Source organism: Polypterus senegalus, chromosome 1 (genome assembly GCF_016835505.1).
Source record: "Polypterus senegalus isolate Bchr_013 chromosome 1, ASM1683550v1, whole genome shotgun sequence".
In the NCBI taxonomy this organism is placed as follows: domain Eukaryota; kingdom Metazoa; phylum Chordata; class Cladistia; order Polypteriformes; family Polypteridae; genus Polypterus; species Polypterus senegalus.
The window spans coordinates 137,102,591-137,119,324 of NC_053154.1; the positions used below are offsets into that span (position 1 = coordinate 137,102,591).

Below are 16,734 nucleotides of genomic sequence, written 5' to 3' on the forward strand. Positions count from 1 at the left end.
AGTGCAAATGGTAAAAGCAGGTAAATGCAGATGTAACATACAACAGATTTAGACAAGATGCAGCAAATGGATACAGTCTGCAGCAGGTAAAGTTCAAATTAGAGTGTTCAGTAACTTCATGGACTGTGGAAGGAAACTGCCAAAAAGCCACAGAAGCATGTAGTAAGGCACTGGTAATGTCTAACTGATGGTAGGAGTGAAAATAGCATTTGAGCTAGATGGCTAGCATCAGTGTTTACTGAAATTGAAAAAAAAATCAAATTCTCACTTAGAGGATCTGTTCAGAACTTTTTTAAATCTGGCAGGGTTTAATCAATAACATTTTAGAATAAGCACTGAAAATGGGGAAAAGGATTTTCTCACACTTTTTTTACTACTCACTTTTACTCTGGCTGGTGGCCTTGCTCTCTTTCTCATAAGTGGGAGTTGATTTGAATTTAGTTTTGTCAAGTTTGATTGGACTGCATGGAATGTTACTTGCTTACTTGCTTTTAGTAAATTTATAAAATGTTAACACAAAAAAAGACTGACTCAGTCCTCCTCATACAGCATTTGAAACATATCGCATGGACTTGCATAAGATCAGCTCCAATGGTTTTGGAATAGGTACAGACAGTCCTTTGGATGAGCTTGTGATCCTGGCAAGTCATGTTACCAAACTATACCATGATGCATCTGATAAGGATGCTCTCAATGGTGTAGTGGTAAATGTTTACCCGAAATAGTTTTAGTTCCAAAGCTCTTTAGCTTCCTCTGGATAAACAGCCTTTTCTGAGCATCGTTGAGGATGTAGATAATGATTACAGCTCATGAGAGGCCTGTTGGTGATCTAGAAATCTAAAAATATGAAGCAGCCACCTGCCCGGATGGGGGAGCTGTAAAGTGATGTCTGACTGCCTTTATTTTTCCTGAAGTTTACAATGACTTCCTTTGTCTTTTTGAAGTTCAGGGAGAGGTTGTTGCCATGGCACTGCATGGTCAGGTCTTTTACTTCCTTCCTGTTGATGACCTCATCATTATCACTGATGAAGTCAGTCATGATGGTGTTGACCACAAACATGATGATGCTCTTTCTCTAATGCTTTGCTACATGATCATAGCTGAACAGATTGTAGAGTGTAGTGGGCCAAGGCAGCAGCCATGTGGAATGCCAATGTTGCTGAACAGCACAGAGGAGTTCCTTTTGCCAGTCTGGGGTCTGCTTGTAAGGAAGTCAAAAACGAAAAAGAATGGCGACGGAGCATCTTGTGGGGACCTTAAACATGAGACTTTGTGCCAAGAGATTGACCCAGGACATGAGATTCTTGCTAGACACGCCCTACTTGCAAATAATATCAAATAAGACAACGGGCAACAAAACACTCAGTCGTGTGAGTGTAAGGATTTGAGTACATACAGATCTAGGGTCTCAACACATATAAAGTGTATAAGGACAATATGTTATAGATGAAATGTCGACGACCAAGTGAAGAAGAATGCAGTGCGAAGAAAAGAGACTCAAAAGCGTTGGAGAGAAAAGAGAGCAAAAAAGAAAAATAATAATCTAGGTGCAAATTCAGAAAATAAGGAAAGTAATTATCAGCCCAGAACAAGTGGAATTGAAAAAAAAGCATGTTCAATCTGGACGTGGGCGCTATTCACATGCAGAACAGGTTAGAGATTATGAAAGGAGTGGAATTCAAAAGGCTCAAAAAAAAAAAAAGATTGGCGCAATACACATGTGGAAAAAGTTAAAGAATATGAAAGTAGGAAAATTAGAAAGTATAATAAAAGAAAGTAAAGATTTCAATAGCGCAAACAAACTGAAATTATTACTTGAAAAAGGGAAAGTAATCACCATGGACCCGGTGTCATTGAGAAAAAAGCAGGACAAAGCGAGTTCAGAAATAAAAGACAGAGTAGAAAAGAAAGTAAAATGTCATAAAGAGGTTAAAAAACAAGGGGGCCAAACATATGCAGAGCAGGTTAGAGATAATGAAAACTGGAATGCAAAAGTCTAAAAAAAACGTAGGCGCGAAACACATACAGAGCAAGATACAGAATATGAAAGCAGAAAAAAACGAAAGTGTTAAAACAAAGAAAGTAAACATCGCATTAGCGCAAAGAAAGAGAAATTATTACTTGGAGAAATAACGAAAAGGCAAATAGAGATCGAATATATGGACATAGGTGATATGTCAGAAGTATGTAAATATTGTAAGGCTTTGAAGTTTAAGTCAAGAGAATTTCAAAAATGTAGTTTACCTCACATGCATTTATTGGTTACTTTGTAAAAAAAAATGATTAACTGCTGATGATGTAAATCGCTTTGTCTGTGCTAAAATTCCAAACAGAGAAACCTATTCTGAATTATGGTACAAAGTCATTAAACACAAGTCTCACTGACCTCATTTAAAAGATTCAGCATATTGGTACTCAAAAGATTCCAAATATTGTTTTTACAGGAGTTCTGAAATAAAAGTGAAACTAATGAAACAGCAACAATTCAAAGAAAAAAATCTTAAAAGTGTGTATCCGGAAAACCAAACACGGGGATTGGTGAGCGAAGCGAGCAGAGGGTTTATGTGTTTATTAAAAAAATAATTATGAAAGGAAGAAAGACCCATAACCAGGAGTAACTTACAGAAGACTTCTCCACTGTATAGCTGACAGGGTGCCTTACTCACTTCCTCACCTTTTAACAACAACACACCGTCGCTCTTCACATTCCTCTGGATTTTCTGCTTTCTGACAGCCAAACTCTTGCCAACACCAGTCTTCAGAACTTCTAAGCTCCCTAGCCCTTTGACGTGAAGCGGCTTTTAAACCCTGAGCAATGGCTACATATGGAAACAGTCTGTGAATTAACCAGTCTTTGGAAATGCTGGGGCAATTGCTCTAAAGCTCCCTCTAGTGGCTGCAGGGGTTACATTTTCAGCAGAAGAACAGAATTGTCCCTGGTCATCTATCCAAGAAGCAGAGAGTCATTTATAACTTAATATGTCTAGTTGACGCCAGTTATTGGTGTATATAAATACTGTACCTTTCATAATCAGGAAGCTGGAGGAGTGACACTTTCATGGTCACAGAAGTGACCACTGCCAGCGCACACACCACTTTTGCTCCTAATGGCCCAGCTTCTATTCAATAAAAATAGTGGTGCCCCAACCAAGCTCTCTGTCACAATGTTTTGGAACAAAATCATCAATCAACTAAGCTGCTTCAATATTTCATAGATCTGTTCTTGCTGCCCTACTGTACAGTATATAATCAGAGGAATAACAATTTGTGTCTCATCAAGGTGTCATGACTACTAGAGGTTTATGCATCATGTGCTAAAGCATCATCCCTTATAGTAATAAAGTGTAAGAACCAATCCGTTATTAATCAATCTTTATTTTGTAAAGCATCTTTCACAGAAAATATAATTACAAGGCATTTTCTCAAGTAAAATCGAAACATGCAAAAACATTTAAAAAAAGAGTCAGAAATTCTAAAGTGGGGTATGTTGAGGCTGGCCTTAAAATTGAAAAACTACCACATGAAAGCTGTAAAAAGAGGTGATGTATACTCTAAGTATGTGCCGCTGTTCCATAGTAAGAATTACTGCACAGTTCTCAGAGTTGTTCCTTTACAAGTCCAAATATATTGATAAATACTTAGCCCTACTACTACTGTACAACACAAAAATGCTCACATCCACAAATGGAATGCATTTTATTAAGGGGGAGCTTTGCATACTTTTATTTTAATCGGTACAGCATATTTCTTTATTAGATCAGTGGCCAGGGATTTGATTTTCAATCTTTCCTTTCACCTCTGTCGCTAGACAGTCTTGAACTATATCTTTTACTGTCTATCAAGGCTAAACAACTGCAGTGCAGCAACAACTGATTCTCTTGGGTGATGATGCAAAGAGATGGGGAGATTTTTATGTCAATAGCAGGAATTAGAGTTTAATGCTATCCATTAAAAGAGTTCATGCACCAGATTCCTTTCTATTACTGCAGAGGAGACACTATGGTGAGTTGAGTGAAATGTTATTTCTTCTTTTTTTAACCAAAGCTTGCTGACCACGCTGCTGAAGATTTTTTTTAATTAGTTTTACTCTGTATTGTAATACAGTTCTTTTCAAGATTTCTGCTAGCAATCCCCTTGCGTCTCAAGACAAAGTGTTTGGCATCAGATTGTGCTCTTAGGGACAACATATCTGGGCCATTGTATTTTTAGAGAGGTGGGCTGTGCAATTTCAAGCAGGATAACAAGATAATATAGCGCATAAATCCAAATGAAAGACATTGCTAAATTATAGCAGGCAGTGTGAAGACCATTAATTTGATCTATTTCGTATCCTTCCATCCATTACATGAAATGCCTTCTTTACGAAAAGTGTTACAGCACTACTGTTTAGATTCTGAAAAAATAAGTTTCTCTGACAAAAAATTAATAGTAAATCTCCAAATCTGTATAATTACCATCGGTTTTTCAAGAAGCATAGTTACTCTCTGATAGCTCTGACACTATTTATTAAAACAAAATTAGACTGCTTTTCAACAGTCTCCACTCATCCCCTCCATCACCAGTTAATCTCATTTTAGAATATCTGCCATTCTTTTTGGAAGAGGATCATCCTTTACTTATGTGGACATACTGTAGTCATAATTATTTCCCAAGACCACGATATAGTGCAGAATTGTTTGAAAAAAAACAAACAAATATATTAGTCACATTCTGTTTAATCTCCTGCAGGATAGTCACACAGTGGATTGCACTATGGCTTCTTGGCCCTTGAATGCTGAGTTCATATTTTAGCTCAGGGTCCTACCTGTGTGGAGTTTCCAGTGACATCCCAAAGATGTGCATATTAAGTTAAATGTCTGTTTTTAATTGGCCCCATACTTGTGAGCGTGGACTGTATGGACATTATGATGGTCTGACACACAGTCCAGTGTTAGGAGAAGATCCTCACCCCAGAATCTTAACTGCACCTAAGTATGTTTGATATAGAATAGATGGATGTTTATGCCCTGCTGTGGCTTATGCATGCTGAATACATCACTCATCTCAGCAACAACAGGATGAAAGCAGACACCAACCCTGAGTGGGAAACCACACTGTAGTCAGACATGCCAGCACAGTTCTGAGTCACAATTGAACCCAGATGCACAATGGAGAAAAGCCCAAGTGGACACATTCCACACAGACTGTGCTTGAAGTTGCATTTCAACACAGAACTGCAAAGCTTTGAGGCAGCACTACTAAACATTCAACCACTAAGCCGTGGTCAAATACATTTTGAAACTGAAGAAATAAAAAGAAAACAGAGGCTAATTAGTTTTAGATCACCAAGAATACATACTACAAGTATGTTAATTGGTGGTAATGAGAAGCAAAACAATTCAAATACATTTTTGGCAAAAATAAGTTTCACTTTGCAAAAAAAAAGCAAAATAAATTGTGTATTGCTACCCGCAAAACTCATGCCATTAGCACACATAGCACATATATTTTCATTTCATTTGGGCCTTTCTATCTATGTGCAATAGCATGGCAAACATGTGTTCTGATGCACAGCATGGAAATGTAGGTGAGCATGGCTATAGAGCATAGCATTTACCTGCGGGCATTTCAGAATTCAAAGTCCAATGGCTTGGGTTTGTGGCTTCTGATGAGCCTCCGAAAGCTTGGATCATTTTATGGGGTTGGGGGAGATGAGGGCAGCTGGTGTTAACACTGACCTCAAATGAGCATTGCTAGGCAGAAGCAGCTCTGTTAATGTGCAGGCAGGCAGTAAATGTTACAGACGAGAGTATGTGGAGCAGTATGGAAGGAACAGTTAAACATCGGGGCAGTGCTGGCGGGAAGATAGAGAGGAATATAGTGGGTTCTGCCACAGAATAATACTTAGTAGCTTGCCTTGCTTTCCACCCTCATGTAGAAGTTTGATGCCTGCAGATCTATAATGTTAAATATGTTTATTAAGTATAATGAATCTATTTTCACTTAATTCACTCTGTACTAACCTCTTCATTCTCTGCTGTTGTTTATCCGGTTTTCTGTGGTGGCGTTCTGCGCCACCACCACCTGATCAAAGCACCGTGCAGTCCCTACCTTGATGGATCGAAGGCCAGAGGTCCACATGACCATCATCATTACGTTTTTATGTCAAGTAGAATGCCTAGTGGGGGCTGGGCGGTCTCATGGCCTTTGAACCCCTGCAGATTTAGTTTTTTTCTCCAGCTGTCTGGAGTTGTTTTTTTATTTTTTCTGTCCTACCTGGCCATCGGACTTTACTTTTATTCTATTTTAATTAGAATTGCCTAATTTTTATATTCTGCGGTGGGCTGGCACCCTGCCTAGGGCTTATTTCCTGCCTTGTGTCCTGTGTTGCCTGGGATTGGCTCCAGCGGACCCCCGTGACCCTGTAGTTAGGATATAGCGGGTTAGATAATGGATGGATGGATAATTTTTATATGTTGTCTTTTTTTTCTCTTTCTTCATCCTGTAAAGCAATTTGAGCTACATCATTTGTATGAAAATGTGCTATATAAATACATTTTGTTGTTGCTATTATAGCAATTCTGTATAACTATCTTAAAATGAAAATTAAAAGTGCAAATGCTGCGCTTCAGCCATAAAAATGTTGCTACATTTTTCTTACGTGTTACAGAATAACCTAAAGATGCAATCTCTTATCATCCTTTTTATTCCACTTTTCTTATTAAAAGCCACTGTGGCAGCACAATGAACCTGGATGACCACAATGAACCTGGATGACCACACCACCTTATCGATGCTACTTCTTTCAGTTAACCCATGGGAATTTGCTATATTTCCCAGGCCAGTCAAGAGATATAATCTTTCAGATATGTACTTGCTCTGCCCCTTACTATTTACTGTTCATTTACTGCCATGGAAAATGTACTGAATATAGGAGATAATTTTCTAAACAGAAACACCATCTTGTTTTTTTTGATAGTGCAGTTTTCTCTTCATCTGGATTATATCTTGAACTACAGTGCAGCAACAATTGATTCTTTCATGTGATTACGAAATGAGGTTAAAGGATTATTACAAAAGAATTACACTGGAGGATAATCATTTCTCATAAGGAACACAAAACCATAAATATCCCTGCATATTCACATATATGTTTACTAAACAAAAAATGCAGTGTAATAAAGCCCTCATCAAACCTTTCCACTCTTAAGCTAAATGGAAATAAAATCAAAATAGCTCAGTCTAGTAGTTGACTCTGAAACGTAATGATGAATGCATTTCCTAAAAAATGTGAATAAAGGACAGCAGTACGTCACTGTTAAGTTACCTGAATCCACAGGCATTGACAGCGGAGAGCACTTGTTGCCACCAGCAATTTCACGAGCAGACATAAGCTCTTTGGCGAGAGAGGCAGAAATTGGCTGAACCAACAGTCTTGTGAGGTGTTGCACATTTTCTCTGTATGCTCCATCTAAAAGCAATAAAAGAACTCTGTTGAAACCTGGCAGTAATTAACAATAATTACATAAAATTTGATAAAGGCTTTCTGAAGAACAATACCAAATACATCTAAATCAATCTTCTTTCATGAGTCAGTGAGATAAAATTAAGTAGCTGACATTTTGTTCTGAATATTTTTTTCTACATTACATAATCTCACACATCTTTATGCATTTACAGTTTTATTTCATTTAATGCATGAAATCAATGTAGTTCAAAGCAGGAGTGCTTATTTATTACAGTTGAGTGAACCAACTACAATTTAGATTCGGCATTTTATGTCTTTTGAAACACACTTTTAGTGACATGTTATAATGGCAATCAAAGTAAAAAACAGTACATAACTAAAATGTTTCAGGTCACAAATGCCAAAAAGTGTTACCAATTTCAAATACACGATATGTTCTGTAGTGAGCTAGCGGGCTTTATCACCTGAGAGACTCAATAAAAAAGGTCTGACCTTCCATACTTGGAGAGCATGAAAAAGGGGAAAGAAGAGCTTACAGGCAAAGACCATAAGATATAAAAGCAGTTAATATTAAGGGTGACAAGGAGCTTTAGGATGAACTCACTGAAAAGCAAGAGAACACTTTAGATAGAGAAGAAGTGGAGTGAGCATGAGGCAGCAAAGAGTGAAAATGCTGGAATTAGATGGGGGAATAGAAAAAGAGCTTGCAGTTTACACAGTGCAGAAAAAAGAATAATGCAGCAAATAGCATGATCGATTGAACAACAGAAAACTGAAATGGCAAAAGAAAAATTTTACCCCATGAATAATTAAATTCCATTCTGTACTGATTCCAAAAAATACACAAGATGTGGGACATGTTTGTGAGTGAACTAACAGTACCAGTATGTTCACAGATTTATTGCATGGCAGGCCCAATTAACATTTAGTGGTATCAGAAAATGGGTGTCAGTCATGTTAAAATTTAGATCGGATTTTCATATATTTGCGATTTAATTTAAGATGTGTTTGAATAAGTTCCTTTAAATTTTAAGATACCCACAACATATTTTGGGGTATGCATTTCAAAGCATCTCAAATATGTTTTTGGATATGCCAAAACTGACTTAAGCATCTTAAGATATGTCAGATTCCTTAAGATTTGTCAAATTCATTTTGAAATATATCAGAATCACTTCCTGTAAAACAGGGCTATTCAATTACAAATTCAGTTGGCTTGATTTTCAAACCAAGAAATTTAGTTGGGCCAGACATTTTCAGCAGCTTTAATTTAAGCAAGTTTTAAACCAACACAAATGAGTGCATTGAAAAACAAGGAATGGTTATTTATTGTCTCCATTTTAAATTTGGTCATAACAAAAAGTGCACAAAAAATACAATAAAAAAAGGCTGCAACTGAACAGAATCTGAGGTAGTAGTAATACTTTTTTTCTGACCCAGGTACATCTCAAAGTGCATAAAAACAAAATAGTGCATAATATTAGTAATAACATTTGTTTCCCTTTTGAAATAAAATAATTTGGCACATCACAAAGCGTATTTAACAGAATTTAAATGAATGATCAATGCTATGAAAGCTATCAGTGCACAAACCCATAGCAAGTGATCGTCTACTGCACACTGAGTGAACATCGGTTCATTTTAAATGACCACGTGTGTGATTAGGCATGGCTTTGTTACACATCCCACATTATGCTGATATTGTGACATGTCTCCCTACCGCATGAGCTGTGAAGAATGGAAACAGGGTTGGGGTTGGAGTCTTTGGGAAAGCACTTTTTGAGGGCTGAGGCCAACTTTCTAGGGAGAGCTGAGTGCCAGGATCAGAGTGAGAGGGAAGAGGCAGAAAAGTGGAAGGCTACTTTTTTAAAAAATTATTTTATAGGTGTTTCCGTGACCCAGACAAGTAGTGGTGGGGCACCATTCATAGCATGGCACACTAGTCAGCATTCTGAACATTCCCCTGGAGAAGCGGATCCTGTGAGTCTTACTTGACAGGTCGTCACAGTATCATATACTACTACCACCACTTCTAGATACACAAACAACACGCTACATTGTGGGCTGAATGTTGCTAGGCTAAGCAGAGTGTTGCATTCATGGTCTGTACTACTGTAGGAATTTATGAAGGGATTTATGAAGAAAAAAGCTAAATGTGTTTTTCTTGGTGTTTCTCTTCATTTCTGGGGTTACAATGGGCTGGGCAACTCAGTGGTTGTTTCTGGGCCACATGTGGTTTGTGTGCCACCATTTGAATAGTCCGGCTGCAAAACATATTATTTCAATAGGACCTCATGTGCATTTTAAGATATCTGAGAGATCAGAGTATGAAATATCTTGAAATAACTTCCATTTTTTATAAGATATCTTAAAATGTATTTCTGATATCTTAAAATAATTTCTGAGATATCCTGGAGTAAAATTTAAAATATCTCAAAGTGAGCTGTAACTCACCAGTCATAGGAATAGTGGAAAAAGTATTATTGATCAAAAAATAAATTTAAAAAAGGAAAAAAAAAAATTAATGTCTCTTCTCATGTTTCTGGAGAATATAAGGCAACTATGGTATATTCTGCTATTAAATACACTATGGCAGAAGTCCGGGGTCCTTGCCCGGCCGGGATGCCCCTTTAATGGAAGGTCCGGGAGAGAGAGCCTATCCAGAATATTACCTTTCCCTTGGAGCACTAGAGGGTGTCTGAAAAGCTGGTAGGCCCTTATTTGGAGCACTTCTGTCACACCTGGAAGTGCAGCCAGAACTTCGTCAACGAGCGCCTGGAGCACTTCCGGGTGCCTTATGAAAGGAGCCAGCAGCCACTACTCCTGGAGCCAGAGTCGGGTGGAAGTAGACAAAGCTTGTCAGGAGGAGTGAAGGCAGAAAAAGGGACTGGAAAAGAAGAAAACACTTATGGGAAATGGAGGAAGGTATTTCCCATGAGGAAACAGAAAAATAAAAATGTACAATGTTGTAATGGTGCTGACAAGTTATATCACCCATGACACCATGATGAGTTTGTAGCAGTGTTCCATTATGAGCCAGACCCAGCAATAGGTAGACTATAAAACAGCAAGCCTCACAAATAAAGTCCATCTGTTGCAGCAACAGCAATCTAAAACAGCGACATAAAGTGAATGAATGCACTGTTTTGGTGCTAGTGCGGCACTACAATATGCTTATCTTGCAGTAAGCTCACTGCAGTGTCACATGATTCAACTCTAGATTATATGTTCTGAGATTTTTCAAGTAAAGAAGACAGAAATTTCAAAGTGATTTATATTTTGCTGAGTGTTTGTCATACCAGAAAGTTGAATGTTAACTTGCACATGCAAGTATAAATTTCATTGTACTCTATATGTGTGACAATAATGATTCTATAAACCCTTATACATCTACAGACACAATAAAAACAACATATAACGTGAAAAGTGTAATTGTTATAGTGGGGGTCATCATATTCATGTTCATTTAAAATAACAATTTGGAAAATGGTAACTAAACTATGTAAAGTAGCTTTCCATAAGAGCCTACGATAATTCTCAAGCATGTGTGTAAGAGCCAGTCTTAGAAATTTAATGCTTTAAGTTAACCTAAATTCATATTAGTGTTTGCTTAGTCATAGCCATAGACAGTGGTATAGCATTTTACTCCCGTAAGTTGTTGTTGTTTAGAATAGGTCCCAGTGCACAGGGACTTAAAAGACCCATTTTTAGCATAGAAATGGGACAGGCATACAGTTTTCTGATCATTCTTAAATGGTTCCGAAACGTTTAAAAATGGTTTAATTGAATGAGAAAACTTAAAGAAACGAAACAAGAATTTTAAACATTATACAGAACTTTTCTTAACAAGAACTTTTCTTTTTCTCTTTTTTGTGTGAACTGTTTTACTTTGAATTTTTACCAAAGCTTTTAAAAACAAAGATATTTTCTCTGTGGAAACATTTTGACGCGTCAGGCTTTTGAATCCTATTTTGTATGCTAGAGCTGTAGAACTGGTAATTTTGATTTTGGTAAGATGATGTCAGTATGTCAGTGAAAGCACAATTTGGGTTTAACACATTCAGATTGTATTATTAAATAGCTACTTTTAGGGTATTAAAACCATTCCCTATCAATATAGCTGTTAGTAAAACTGGGTACTAGAAATACAATTTGTTTATAATTGTGTGTAAGGAATAGAGGGCAGTTTTATTTCAAAAGTCAGCAGAGATTCTTCCTGTCTTTATATAAAGGTTCATTAATGTTGTTTGGCTGTCATGAACCCTTGGCCATTGAAGCTCGATCTTGATCTCTATCGATGGCTTATGCTCTGATAAACACAACACAACCCAAGAATTGGATGATCAGGCTATGGCAGGAATGAAATTGGGTTCTGAGTCCCACTCAAGGCTGCCACAGATATGGCAGAGCACTTGACTAGCATGGTCTGACAGGGTATGCTGAGCAGCGCATCCTGCTGATGTGCAACTGTTTTGTCTTGGTAGAGTTTTATATTACTCTACTTTCCCCTTTTGTATTCTTTATTGTGTTGAATTATCACATTCCTCAAATCCCATAGACTTACCACTGTTTAGGTATTGTGTTTTATAACTTTTCCCACCTTCCCTTCTACATCTATAATCTAAGGCAATTAAATAGAGTAAAAGGACAACCAGGAGTTAAGTTACACTTTAAATAATGTATTGTTGATGATATTTATAATATAATAACAATAATCAAAGTACACATGAATATTGACAACCTTACAACCGGAGAAATGCGGCACACAGACTTGTAGTTAGTTAAATGTCTCTAGTTAAGTCATCATTTCTAGTCAGCTTCTTCAGGAAAGGCTACATGCCTATCTCAATATGGCTGCCAAGTTGTGCTTTCTACTTGTGTTCTTCTCTTCATGGCCATATGGGAGGAGGGGGGTTTGGGTGGTAAAGCAACCTAATGTTTTGTCCAAATCCTAAAATCAGTAGGTTGTTGTGATACAGAATGGCCTGTAATTGAAAACCAATCCCAAACAGTCATACTTCATATGAAAAGGTTCCACACATTGCCTTTTCACACCTGCCCCCAAGACCATTTGTTGAGCTGAAGCTTGCCAGCTACTGTAGGGTTATGGCCCTCATGTCTTATTAAGAATGTCTTGCAGGGAATCCCCCTTGCCAAACTGGTTTTAGGTCCCTCTCCCAACCCTGCCATAAATTTCACCTCCTGAGTCAGTCTGGTTAGACATGAAAACACTGCTGTTCTCATCAATGAAATAAATCATTTCTTCTGAAACACTATTACATTGGCTTTGTCTGACTTAAAAATAAAGATATACAAAATATTTATATACAAAATTTCACACTATAAGAGCAACATAATAGACAACACAGCTGTGCGCTCTATTGACAGGAAACACTTCTGCCATGCAACGACAAGTCACACCACTGGTTTAGTCCTACTGCTATGTAATATATACCCCTGAGACACCATTGGGAGAAATTTGCTTAAAACTGGGTGGGAACAATAAGACATCTTACTTAGTGTCACATTTCTAAATATGCAGTATTTTAAATTGTTATATATTCATAGACCACAATGCTTCTACACTCTGTTTGCTGTTGTTATGCCATATAGTGATGCAATAATCAAAATGAAAGAAAAATATTGTAGCAGACAGAGGCTCTTCTCAAACATGTGAAGCCCAGAAGTTGCGATGGTCTATGTGTGTGTGTCTGTTTCCACTGTTGCAGTGTTCATTACAAAGTGTAAATTAATCATTAAGCTTCAGTTGCATTGCTCTACTGAGCTCCTGAATGGATAACAGCAATTTTAGCTTTATATTTTCTTTCAGCATCAGGTCTTTTGTTCAGTACCTTTTGTTATTTCCCTGAATAACTGGCGGCAGTTTAAAACACACAGACTCAAGAAACTGGGGGCAGAAGTTTTAGGAAGAAGTCCTGTGGGTGTAGAATTTGCAGCACAGAATTTCACCACTGTTCCTTACATACTTTTAAATGGGTCTTGCCCAGATATGTATACTTGTTTGAGGATCACATCTTGGCCTTTGGTTTGACATGAATGCAACCCATGAATTGAAGGTGTGACCAACAGCCTCTGCGATTTAAGATTTGACTTGAACTATATGCCCCTTCAAGTCACTGACAGGAAATGCCATATGACATGTGAAATCTCTTGTACATCAACTACATCTGAGCGATAATTTTGCAGGACTGACATGAAACCATCAGCAGCAGCAGAATACTATCGCAATCATCTCAGCGAAGTGATTGAGAGTATTGTGTTTCATGAGAGCTGCATGCACTGTACTCTGATGTGCATTCAGGCCACATACAGTACATTACAAGAAAAGAAACATGTGCTGATGGCCACCTGCGTAACACAGGCCAGCTGATCTGCTTCATTGGTCATCACTCATGCGCAGAAGCTGTGGACCAGGGGGACCACCCAGGCCAAGGCTCAAGGTATTTTTGGTCTATAATAATATGCCAACAAAACAGACTACCAGAACATAGTACTTTGCAAAAAGAATGAATACACTATGCCAGTTCTACACAAATTTACTAAACTGATCCAGGAAAAAAGGTATTTAAAATGCATAAAACCCCTCCCTGCACTCTCCAGATATTCATCTCATTGATAAATTTCTAAATTCCAACATAGGTACTACAATTCAAATCAGGCACTGCGTCAGACGAGTTCATCAGCACCCACAAAATTTAATCAGCAGGATTGTCAAAAGTAGAATTTCACCAAAAGACAGTAGCTTCTGTGCTTTTTTTTCCTCAACCATATCGGAATAACAATTTAATTACCTCACTGGATTATGACTTTTATCCCATAGTACATTTTTTCTTTCACCGTGGATTGTTTTTAGCCATGTCACCCTTACGAAAAACACTTTTTCCCCTTTTATTTTAATCAGGACCATTTTCCTTTGTTTATTAACTCTACTTTGACCCTCTATTGCTCTCTTTTCTGTGCTTTTGAGTACTTTCGAGGAAGAAAAAGTGGATCAAACTGCCACAGAGTTGTAATTGAGAAATAATTACGATTTGCGTTACTCTATCTTCAATATTTTTTATGAAGCAAATGTAATATAAAACAGCAATGTAAGCTGCACTACATTTCTGTATATTACAATTACTGTACATATTACAAGGTATATTAGAATGTAGTAAGCTGCATTTGCTAGAGGAATGCCTTCAGAATTTCTGCTCCTACTTGGGCTTTAAACTCCTGCAGTCTGCTTCTATTCAATACAGTGATGGCAGGTCAAGGTCAGGTTAAGAAGGATAAAGAAGCACTGTGGGCCATAAAAGGCCAGCTGAGATTATATTGAATGGGAGAGGCAGAGAGAGAGAGAGAGAGAGAGAACAGAAATGAAAAAGAAACATTTAGAAATAAAAAGGGAAAAAAACATAAAACAGCCCATTGCTTTAAGCAAAGTCCAGGTCATTTCTAACATATGAAATGAAACCTCTGGTATTGTAATCATCAAAACCACTTTTTTTCCACTACACGTACTGGGGTGCCAATTAACTTAATGTGCTTGTCTTTTGGATGTGAGAGGAAGCTCATGTAACCAGAGAAAACTCCTGAAGAAAGGAAGAAAATGTTACAGGTTCCACAGCAATAGTATCAGAGCTGGGAGTCAAATCAAGTTCTGAGAGCAGTGATCTAATTTTTGTAAAATGAAATGAATGTTTTTCTGATACCATAATTGCATTGTTTGCTTGGTTCAAATTCCTTGTGATGATACCTGCTATGAAAGGTACCTCATGCAATTAAATTTACTTTTGACTTGACCCAATGTTTTTAACTCCTCCACTCAGCTCAAAAGTCAGATAATTCAAACTCCCACTGTAACATATTAACTTGAAAGTATGCCTTCAAAACTGAAGGTCCACATGTCAGAGGGGGACATTTTTTCTACACTGAGTCATTCCATTTCTCTCTTAGGAAAAGAAACATGTCAATATTACATTTAAAACCCAGCAGATGAACAGGCAATAGGCACCCATTGTTGGCAGTGGGAGTGAGAAGTTAAAAGGCTGTCTGCAGGATGTAGGTATTTGCTGTATTGCAAAGGAGTCACCACTTTGAAGTTTTTGGCTGGTTGAGATTACAAACAATACCAAGTTGTGATAACAGAACTACTCCTTCCTTGGAGGATGTCTGTATTTACCTGACTTGGAAATTAATATTTTTGACAATATTGGTTGCTAATCAGCAGATCTGTACTCATTAATGGTTGGTAACAATACATTTTGTTAACTTGTGTTTTCATTAATTGTTAAAACCAGGAAATTTAGATGCGCCATTGTTTAATCCGTTTGTCCAGAACTGATAATGGCAGGGACTGAAGGAGATTTAAGCTTCTGGGCAGGAGAAGGCAGAGGGACAGTCCACTGAGAACGCTGCCAAGAATCGCAGAGAGCACAGGGGCTCACTGGCAGACTGGGTTACGTGGCTGGTGCGACGTGAGGGAAACGGATGGCAACACTTACCCCGGGGGAGGAAGAGACAGCTCCACAAGAAGTGGGTCCAGTGAATGAAGGAAATTGCATGAAAGGGCTGAGCAAATCTGGCAGACGAGAAGTGAGGCGTGCCTAGGTCACAGCAACACAAGGAACCCAGTGGAGAAAAAGAACGACGAGGAGATGCTTACAGGGATTCCACGATTGGACAAAACGTCTGTTGAGAAACGAGTGTCCGGTGATCAGAGTGCATCCATGGACAGTTGAGCGATTAAGTGTTGGGGTAACACAGTGCGCAAACTGGACTCTGCAACACTAAAGGTTGCATCCTCCAATTCTGTTTTTGAAGGACTTTTAAAGTGTGGACTGTGTGTTTTCCTTTTAAAAAAAGAAAATTCATTCTTGATATTGTTAGATTTTGTTTATGTTCATTTATCTTTTACATGTACTTATTATTGTCTAGTGTAATAGAAGTTACTGTTGCTTTTCCTGAAATTACTGTTGTGTCTTTCATTGTGTGTTTACTCACCGCTCAATTTAAAGAAACCTGTGTGCTATTATTGGTAAATTTCAGGAGTTCCCAGTCTCTTAATAAACTGGGTGGCGTAGTCAGATATTTAAATTGTGTCTAAATTAGATTACCTGTAAATGTGACCAGACACCTGTCACACACATTCATAAAAGTGATTAAAGTTGGGAGGAAAATAAGCCCAAATTCAAAATGTCCTTCCATCCATTTTAGGACCCACTATCTCGACAGTTTGGAGAGCCAGAACGTAGCATTTATGAAAAACCAAAATCAAATGGGAC

General features: G+C 37.8%; 1 protein-coding gene across 6 annotated transcripts in view; it reads right to left on the reverse strand.

Annotated features, from left to right (window-relative positions):
* LOC120532652 (inactive N-acetylated-alpha-linked acidic dipeptidase-like protein 2) overlaps nucleotides 1-16,734 on the reverse strand; it is a 2,009,486-nt gene that overhangs the window by 649,971 nt on the left and 1,342,781 nt on the right. For all 6 annotated transcript variants that reach the window (XM_039758865.1, XM_039758875.1, XM_039758892.1 and 3 more), the window contains one exon: nucleotides 7,307-7,450. In XM_039758865.1, the coding sequence (XP_039614799.1) occupies nucleotides 7,307-7,450 (144 nt within the window). The remainder of the gene's footprint in view (nucleotides 1-7,306; nucleotides 7,451-16,734) is intronic.